The sequence below is a fragment of the Gavialis gangeticus genome, unplaced genomic scaffold (assembly GCF_001723915.1).
Source record: "Gavialis gangeticus isolate Ggan-Ray unplaced genomic scaffold, GavGan_comp1, whole genome shotgun sequence".
In the NCBI taxonomy this organism is placed as follows: Eukaryota; Metazoa; Chordata; order Crocodylia; family Gavialidae; genus Gavialis; species Gavialis gangeticus.
The window spans coordinates 443,410-453,646 of NW_017729012.1; the positions used below are offsets into that span (position 1 = coordinate 443,410).

Below are 10,237 nucleotides of genomic sequence, written 5' to 3' on the forward strand. Positions count from 1 at the left end.
GTTTATTATATAAAAAGTTTTTGGATGGGCAAGCCATCATGAATGGTAATATGAAAAATGAATTACATAGAAACTCTTTAACTTTGCATCTCCTGACTCTAGTAAAATTAATTAAGTTTGATTAGAAAATAATTTAAATGGACAACAAAATTGTTTCAGGATTTGGATTCTGTACTGGAAAAAAAGCAATTGCCCAAGAAAGTGAAGAAATGCCTCTCAGCATCTCAGGGCAAATCTCCAGTGAACAATGAAATATTTCCAGCTAAAGAGCAGATCCCATCTCCAAGGAAACAGAAAAAACCACCTGTCTCAAAGGAGCGACTTGGACAAGAACAGAGAAAACTTCCAGTAGCCAGGAAACTTTTGACTGGTTTGTGTTCTAAATGTTTGATTAAAGGGATTTTCTTGGTTAATGTACTCAGACCATAGTGATTTGCAGTGAAACTTTAATTGTTGAAATCTGAGGTTCAGGATGGCCCATTTATGATTTGAAAGTGTCTTCTAACTCATCCTTTGGTTGTCAGTCCTCTATAGTCCTTTCAAAGCTTCAGATGAGGAGACAGCATTCTGACTTGATTTTTTTTAAAGGCCCTGCACAGATCTATATTGTATATATAAAAAGTATAATGTTGGGGCGATTCTTTACTATTGCAGTCAGCTAGTGTATGCAGTATACCTATACCTATCTACCTGTCTTACATTGACTTTATATATCTAGCCCAGGAGACTGTAAAATTACCAACATGTGAAATTGATACCATATATGTTGCAAATATGTATATAGATTAGGGCCATGCAAAGCTTTGGGTGCTGATTCGATTTGGAGGAGGTTCAGCCCGATTCGGCGGCCAAATCTCTAAATCCAAACCAAATTTGGAGACCAATAAAAAGGTCCAAATTGATTTGAAGTTCTCTGAATCGATTCAGAGAGCTTCGGAGATTCGGGCAGTCCCCACTTACTGTTGCAGAGAGCTGGACCCAGACCCCGTGCTGGTAAGTAGGGGGTGGGGGAGCAGGGGGCTAGAGAAGTGGGGAAAGGGGACCATGGCCCTGCCAGGCCCCATCCCCTGGCCTCTCACCCAGCCCCAGCTCCCAGTTCTTTAAAACAAAAAAAAGCCCCGCACTCGCCAGCTGTTGCAGTGGCTGTCAGGGCTTATGGGGGCTCATAGCAGAGCCCCCCACGCAGCACAAGGCAGTGGGGGGCAATGGAGATCATCCCCTCCACCTGGCAGCAGCTGGTGAATGTAGGGCTTTTTTCTTTTTTTCTTCTTCTTCTTCTTATTTTTTTTAAAAGAGCTGGGATGCTGGGGGATGGGGACTCATGACAGAGCCCCCCACACAGTGGGGGGCAGCAGCTGGTGTGTGCCAGGCTCTTTTTTTAAAGAGCCAGGAGGCTGGGGCCAGGTGGGGCAGCCACTGATGGGGCTGGAAGAGCGGGCAGAGGATGGGGCTGATTTGTAGATTTGGCCAGTTTGGCGGCAGCCAAATCTCCGAATCAGATTTGGCTGAATCAGTTTGGGACAGTGATTTGAATCACTGAATCAAATCACTGTCCCCTGAATCGGCCAAATCTGAATCCAAAGTGAATACTAGCTGCTTTGCACACGCGTGGTGTGTGTGTGTGTGCGCGCGCAAGTAACCCCCCCCCCAAACACACACCCCCACACCTGGATTGAAGAATAAGTAGTAATGAATCCTTAACCCAGAATTTCCTTATCCTTGTGTAGGTTTCTAAATTTTTGAGGAAGAAGTTCCAAGCTTGCTTTGTGTGCCTTTTACTTTTAGGCCATTTTCCTCTTACATCATAGCTTTTTAACTTCCTACCCTCCCCCTCCAGTTTCAATGCATGGAGAGGGAGCATTGGCTGATAGAGCACAGGACTGGGAGTCTTTAGTTTTGGCTTCTGTGCCTGGTTTTGCTGTGTTGTAAGGTTTAGTTAATCAGTGGAGCATTTTGATACAACCATGGAAGCTATTATAGAAGTCTGATTTATTATATGAAAACTAATGCTGCTATTAGATGGGGAGTTCTCCTTATACCATTGTCTACTAAAGTAACGTACTCCAAATTCCTTTATTTCCATTTTGGGAGAATTATTTCTGCATAAACCGAAACACAGAGTAGGTCCCCAAGTATTTGATGAATTTTGTCTCATACTGCCTAGAAACATGTTTTATCATTGTCTAGTCCTCAAATGACAGTTTCTTGCTATGGGCCCTTGAAACATATAGAGCCTGTTTATTGAAACAGTATAGAGACATAGTTGTATAATATTTGGCAGGAAGTCTGCTTGGATTGTGGTTTATTTGTGTGATGAATAAGGACCCCACTGGGCTGTGTACTTCATAGATACACAATGAAGGTGTTTTCTGCTTAAGGAGCTTACCATTTAAGGTTTATTTTTAATTATTTGTATAGATGATCATGTGGCAGATATTTCAGTGACACAGAAATTAAGCAGTGAGGTTGAGGTGTCGCATGAAAAATCACAGCGAGATCAGGACCCACCTACACCAGAGAGGAATGCGGTTTTAAAAGCAAGTCTGGATGCATTAGTTAGAGCTGGAGCAATGAAAAAAGGATCTGTACTGGAAAGTGGACCTTTGAAGAAGAAAGGAGTATTGCTACCTGCCAAACCACAGGTAGGACATGTCAGATAACTGGTTCCATCTTCTTTTGCTCAGGGAGTTGTAAATTAATGTAAGGTACAGTCAAAGGGATCCCAGCATGAAACCTACTAACCTGAAATGCTGAATTACTAGTAGTTTACAGCTCCTGACTCCCACATGTACCAAGTGTTATCAAATGCCCTAAATAAATGTTTGGAGAAAAATAGATAGTTTTGTATTTATTTAACTGCTTTCATTTCTAACAATAGTAGGCAGTTTATGTAATGGTAAACAGCAAAACACTTTCAGGCAGAAGTAAAACATTTTCTTCCAGTTAATGGACTTTTTTAATAGACAGAGTTATTAGGAGTAATATACTTGTGATGTGGATGTTAGTTTCACCAGTGCAAATCTTCTGTTCATTTAGGTGGGAGTCAAAAGCACTCGGCATCCTGCAGGGTGAGACTTGTAAGAGCTTGAGCTAACGGCCACTGAAATTGGGGAAAGCTTTTAATTGATTGCAGTGGCCATTGAATCAAATCATTTGTTCTCTACCTACGTCCCAAACCCTGAAAGATTTACCTCCTTACTCCTCTAAGCATAACTGGGCATTCTTAGTTTAAGTGCCAATACTGCCTGTGGACGAATCAAGAACGCGGCTCTATTTTGGTAGGCATTGCACAAACTGAACCCCTGGTTCTGACCCTGAAGATCTTATTATCTAAACAGTCAAGTCAGACACATGGACAGAGCATAGGAAAGGAATATTGCACAAAGCAGAGTGAAAATGTGATGACAAAGAATATATTAGTTTTTCCAAACTTCTTTTTTGGTTAGGGAAAAGCTACTTAGCAAATTCCTAAGGGGGGAGGGGGAATATGGCAGAAAAGAAAAGGATAGGAGAAGGAGATGCATAGCCTCCTGCTATCTTAAATCTCTAGCTAGCTTTTCTATGCAGTTTTTACCCAAGGCTTCATGGTTGTGGGGGGAGGGGAGTCCTGCCTGAGTGTCTAGAGTTCAGGGGATGCTGGGAGAAGGAGAAAGCCTGCTCCATTTCCACTTGGTTGATTTGGTGGTATTGCCATCATTTGATAAAGGGTCTCACCAGAAAAGTAACATGACCACCATTCAGAAACATGGTCTATAGCTAGCAACAATGCATAGTGGTTTTGCAAAAACTTTAGTGGGAAGAAAAGTATGCGTTTTGAATCCCATTTTAAATTAGTTCAGTTGTTTTTCAGCCTAGAGTTGAAGCTGAACTTTTCTTTTACTAATTTATAATACTTAATATGCAATCACTTGATAGAGAGCCTTGAAGTTGTGGCAAAGGCCGTTTTCAACCAGCAGAGGGCTTCCTTGGTACAAGCAAATTTCATTCCTTATGTTTTCTCTGTTACTGATGTTTCCACCTTTTAAATGGTCAAACACTGAAAATAGATATTTGTTTGTGCATTGATTTTCTTTCTCCTATTCTCATCGTTAAATCTGAAAAATAAAGCCATTTTGGTGTATTATTATATATTAGGGGAATAACAAATGTGTATGTCGGGCTTGCAGAAAGCTAGGCTGAACGTTTTAATAATCTACTATGTAGTGGCTCACTTCACATTTTTCACTCGCACGTCAGAACAGTTCCTATCTGAGAGTGAAAAATGACTTTAAAATTTCTCACTGTGGAGCAGTCTGTAGTCTCCCATGTTGTAAATATAAACCTTATAATCTTCCATCTGAAGGGAGTTTTGTGAACTGAATACCTGTGTGTGTGTGTGTGCGCGCGTGCGCATGTGCATATTTTATTCGCTAAAAGCTCACACATGCACGCACGTGCGCGCGCGCGCGCACACGTTTTATTCGCTAAAATTTTATGTAAGGTCCAATCCAACAAGCTTTCCTCATCTAAGAATTCCTTATTCCTGTGGATGCTGACACTGAAAATAATGGAACCAGCTGCAAAATAAATGGGTGCAAGCTTGGGCCCATACGTTATGAGGGCACAGTTTTACTCTCTTTCAAGTCAGGTTCATAAAGCCAAGTGCTAAAACCTCCCTTGACCTGACACCAAGACAGAAATTCCAATTCAGAGTACAAAACATTTATTTTCATTAAAGTCTAACAATGAATATGTTGTAATGCTAACATGTACCTTAAAGGGAGCCCAGAAGACTCAGAAATCGCGACCTGTGCCACCTCAAGCAAAACACGCCCGATTTCAAGAAACAACGTTAGCGTTCAGGCTAAAAGAGAGCAAGAGACTTGTTAAGGAGAACAGAATACCCTGGGTGCCTCCAAACCCCACATCCCCACCAGCTTCCCTTAAACGGTACGTTCATAGATAGGTTTATATTTGAAGCGTACATGTTGTCTATTATTAATCTGTAATAATTGTTGGGATAAATGCTTGAACAATTAATCCTACACAGGAGAAGAATGTCTGCTAACACTGAAGTTATGTGTTTCTTTTACAATCAGTTTTTTATTGGATACAAGTTAAATTATTCAGTACTTAATTGAGTATTGAGTAACAAACTAGAGTGGAGATAAACTTTTCAAAAGTAGATTCTGGTATGTCAGAGCAAGTATGTTTGCAGTATGAATCTGATCCTCTATTTTCATTTATGTTTCTCTTCCCCCTCTAAAAAGAGTTTAGTAGCAAGATTACTGGTAAATAAGCTGAGACACAGTAAAATAGCTAGGGCTCAGGTCTTTCAATAAGCAAAACTTGGATGGAGGTTCTGTACCTTTCTGTAGCCCCACTGCAGGATCACGTGGGAAGACATTTTGGAGAAGAAGAGATCCTTTTAATTCTCCATTTGGCAGTTAATGTCGTAATTTTGCAAACATTTTCACACATGCTTAATTTTCAGCATGCACCGAGGTTCCTTTATGTCAGTGGGTTTACTTAAATGAGTAAAGTTAGATATGTCTGGAAGTTTTGCAGGACTGAGGCCTAACTGAGTCTTGATTTAGCGTAGTCAGCTGGTCTGTTCTGAATAGAAAACTTTTAAGATACAAAAGTGGATAATAGTAATGCTGTTTTCATCTATTTGTAGCACTCACAGGGGACCCACAAATGTTAGTCCCAAAGGTCTTAGCAAAGACCAGACAACTCTGCAGAAGGAGAAATCAGAAGACAGAGGACTAGGAGCCATAGAAAAAGAAGCCCTCAGGTTGGTATGCATTTTTGGTCTACAAATACAATTCATGGGGTTTTTTTTAAATGTCTTTTAAAACTTAAATTGTCTCTTTATTTTATGGAATTAATCACATTTTGAGGGTAGATGATCACTGCTTCTTAGGCAAGCAAAAGCCAAACCAAAGCTACGTCTGTGCAAAGAACTAAATCGCTGATTCTCCGCCAGGGTATTGTGACACCCTGGAGTGCTTGGAGATCCTTTTAAGAATGCTTCGGGATACCACATAATGTCAGCACTCATAGGTGTGCAGACATGATTCACGGGGTGAACCCAGAGATTTGAAGTAGGTATTCATAGTGTCCAAAATGTTCTGACCGGTTGTGGTCTTTCTGAATTGTTTGCAACAGAAGAATTGCTCTGTTATTTCTCTTGGGTCAGAAAATGAGTGAAAACAAAGAGCTGGCATTTTCAGAGGGGTGCCTTGAGTCTAAAAAGTTTTTGAGAACCACGGGAGTAACCCATGGCTGTGCAGCCAGTCTCCTCCCCTTTACATGGAACCATGGAGGTAACTCCTTGTGAGAGATTGGGAGGAGCTTCTCTTATTTTCTACCCCACGAAGGAGTAAAACTAGGCTTACAGTTTATTTCTTTCCCAGCTGAGGACTTCTACCACTCTTACATTATTTCTCTTTGGAGCCTTTTCTGGTTGTGAGGAGGCACTTTGTTTTCTTCTCCTGTTCTTCCAGTGACTGGAAGGAACCTGGTCATTTCTATACAGACTGTCTAGTAACAGTCCATTTCCCAGGACTGCTTCTGTGAATAGCAGTGAGCAACAGGCATGCGAGTAGAGACAGAAAACTGGCTGAACAACCAAAAGCATCAGAAATCATTCCTATAAGCCAGGGGAGGTTTGGTGGCAGACAAGGAAAACGTAAATCAAATATATCTTATTGAACAAAACTAGGCAGATCACCCTTTATAACAGGCTCCTTTTTTTTCTCCTTTCATAGTTTTATATTGAATTCCACCTTCTAGTGATGTTTATACAATACCCACCCAAATTCTTCCTCCAAAGAAGATGCTTATTGTTTCTGTTGTGTAACAGAACTACCTTTTCATTACACACCAAGTTCTTTTTTATAAACCCAGACAGGGCTTAGCCTGCCTGGTAACAAATGACATCTATTAATATGCAGATCTTCAAATGAATGTGTGCATCTGCTTAATTTTGCTGAAGCTAATGAGGCCAGAATATTCAGGCAGATGTTAGGAAGCTGTCAAATATCATTGGAGGCACAATAATTCCTGCTTGATGTTGTTCTGAATTGTTGGATAGTGGATGGGTTTCTCTGCCATAAATAAGGGCAGAAAGAATCCAAAGTAGCAGGGTTTTGCCTTAACATGGCAACAAAGTTAAAATAATCCCCAGGACATGAATGTGGAAATTCAGGCCCAGGTTTTCAAATATGGTAGGTTTTATGTGCTTGACTTGTGACATCTTAAAAAGATCTGGCTCTTCTCTGATGATTGCATGTCTTTATTTTATCTCTCATTGGCCATCTGAAAGTTGAGGCAGCTGAAATCACTTGTCCCTTTTGAACATGCAATCTAAAAGTTGAAATTTCCAATCTGTTCTTCCCATACATAGCTGTTGTCTCTGCCAGGACAGAATCTTAGGTGCAATATTTGCTGTAATAATTATCCAAAGAGCGTTTTAGGAAACTACAGAATGTGTACGGATGAAAGAAGATGCAGCCTTATGCACTGGAAAGCACAGCTCCTCCTCCTCCTCCCTCGTTCTGTCATCTCTAGAATTCCTTGGTGCCCAGATCTTTTCTGTCAAGGATGTATTTTCCCCATTGCTGGTAATTCACATCAAGAGCTTTCAGGTCTATTCAGTGTTACCCTCCATCATCCCCTTGATATCTCCTGAAGGTGAACACAAAAGGAATGGCTTACCAAGAGACCTGACTGATCTATCTTTTGTCATCCTAGCTATGTGCCCAGCTCACTGAAGTTATTGGGATCTCACTACATTTGTGGTACCTAGGTCTTCCTAGACTTCCTTATTAGATCATCTTCATGTGCCTTAATTTCTATCTGCATCACATTGTTATTGGTAGTTAGTGCTCTTAGATGTTTAAACTTCTTGATTTGTTGATATGCCTGCCACTTAGATTCTGTCTCGAGAACTCATTGTTTTGCAAACATGAGTTGATTAAGTCTCAGGGTTAGGTAAATATTATCCTCCTTTTGCAGGGTACCAACGCAGTACCAAAGGTCATACACTGGCACTGTCATTTTGAGCATAAAATCCAGCTTTCCTGATTTTAGCTCTGTCATGCATCAACTAGACAATTCTGTCTCTGAAACAAGCGCCACTTTAGGACATTCTGAGACAATGAACAAAGAATTTCCTGGCTTATTATGATTCAGGCCTGGGACTTAATATTATATTTGACTTTTCGTAACAAACCTTATTCAGCCTTTATGGAGTTCTTTACGTTTCATTTTATAGTTCCTGGAAATGCGCATTTTCCTTTTTTTACACGTACTTCTCTTGTGTTTCATTTCTGAAGGCTAGCTTGGCTTGATGCAGAAACCTCACGGAGAATGGAAGAACTAACTAATCTCAGTAGAGAAGAAATGGAGAAGATCCAAAAATTGAGGTAATTGCCTGGTTGTGCTGCACAGAAGTGGATTTGGTATCAGGTTTTTGACACACCCTTTTTTCTCGAGCATGGATTTATGTTCTTCCCTTTGTCATATCCCATTTTCACTGCAGCTTGTTTCTCACTTGTTTTGTTTTGTTTTTTTGTTTGTTCAGGTCAGAAGGCGCATCTCCAACGCAGCTGGCAGACCGGGTTGAGAAAGCAGTACGGGATCGTTTGGAACCCCTCTTGGAAAAAGCACAGGTAATCCTGTCAGAGCTCATGTCGACAGGTTAAGAGCCACTTTTAGATTTATGGCTCATGTTAAAGAGGAGAGCAGATTGCACATACCTAATTTATTTACAAGGTAATTAGCACATTTGAAGAGCTATGTCTAGTCTAGAATTGTTTGTCTTGGCTAAGCAAGACATTCAGTTAAGGAATATTCTCTTCTTCCTGCTGTCCTTGACATATCAGGATAAGTTTGCCACATCTGTAATAAATAAGTGCTTTTCATTTAGTGTCTGGCAAACAGATAAATGGTTGTGGATAGTCATCAGAATTCCATGTTGAATATTGTTGGAGTTGATCAGAGTATGTTAACACTTCAAATATTACCTTTCATAACAAAATGTAATTTGTACTAATATAAGTAAAAAGTATTCAGTAGTCATTAACATACTCTTCTTCTGTTAGAAGGTCAATCGTTCTCTGGAAACAAACACTCATTTGAAGGATTCTTCATTTATAAGCAAACTGTCATCCCAGGCTGCTGAAAAAGTACGTTCTGTTCATATATAATGCAGTAAAGCTGTTTGAAACGCAAGAAGGTGTTTTCTTGTGAGCTTGGCAAAAAAAGGATATGAAATTAGATTTGATTTTCTAAATTGTAGCCTATTCCTGTGGAAACTAAAAAGAATGACCTTGTTATTTTTTAATTAGTTTGATCATTATGTAAAACACATTTCTCTGTAGAAGTGTTGTCATACTTTTAACATACAAAGTGTGAATTCATTAAACATGAAGTAAGTTGATATTTTCAATTAAAACCACGGAAATCATTTTCTGAAATTAGCATGGAAAGCTATGGCAGACATCCTTTGTGTGTGCTTTGTTTCATGCTTTTTAAGTCCAAGGTAAAAAAGCAAATATGAAAGATACTGGTAGGCAAAGAGTCATGTTACAGCATAGTTATCTAGTTAAATGCTCAAATTCAAGAAAATGCCATTGGAAGTTATTCTGGCCATGATCCTATATCTACGCACAGGCTTATCTCTATACATGTTATTCATTATACTCAGATGTAAAATTTCTCACCTACATTAGTTATGTAGGTATGGTTCTATAGCTGTATTTCTGTTGATCCCCAGGGGATCCCTGAATTGAGTGTGGGGACAACACTGTTTTAAGCATTAAGGGCATAATGCAGTGATACGTGGAGCTCTTTTTACTCCAGTTATTTCTGTGATACTTTTTAGACAGTGCCTGCACATGCTAATTTTCACTAAATTGGTTCACTGCACGAGTGAAATTAAGATAAGCATCTGTCTGGATCTATTTTGAAGGACGAGGTCGAAATGGCAGGGCCGTCTATTTCTAAAAATTTCTGCTTTTAATTTTTTTTTTTTTAATTGACTTCCCAATGTTTTTTGGCCTTGTTTTCCTCTTTTTCTAAACAACAGGCTGCAGCCAATGCAGACATCCTGAGTAACAAGTTATTGGATGATCTTTTGGAAGACACAGCCCAGGAACTATGGAAGATAGAGCGACATGAGAAGGTGCAAGCCCAGGCTGTAGCCATGCTTGACAGTGACAGCCTGGAGACTATGCTACAAAGAATGGAA

At 39.9% G+C, this 10,237-nt stretch overlaps 1 protein-coding gene across 1 annotated transcript in view; it reads left to right on the top strand.

The window, feature by feature from the left end:
• The window catches only part of KIAA0753 (KIAA0753 ortholog), a 34,451-nt gene that overhangs the window by 9,169 nt on the left and 15,045 nt on the right, over positions 1 to 10,237 (top strand). The window contains exons 6-12 of the mRNA XM_019511014.1: positions 160 to 370; positions 2,419 to 2,642; positions 4,760 to 4,929; positions 5,660 to 5,776; positions 8,322 to 8,411; positions 8,570 to 8,657; positions 9,090 to 9,173. Coding sequence (XP_019366559.1) covers positions 160 to 370; positions 2,419 to 2,642; positions 4,760 to 4,929; positions 5,660 to 5,776; positions 8,322 to 8,411; positions 8,570 to 8,657; positions 9,090 to 9,173 — 984 coding nt within the window. The remainder of the gene's footprint in view (positions 1 to 159; positions 371 to 2,418; positions 2,643 to 4,759; positions 4,930 to 5,659; positions 5,777 to 8,321; positions 8,412 to 8,569; positions 8,658 to 9,089; positions 9,174 to 10,237) is intronic.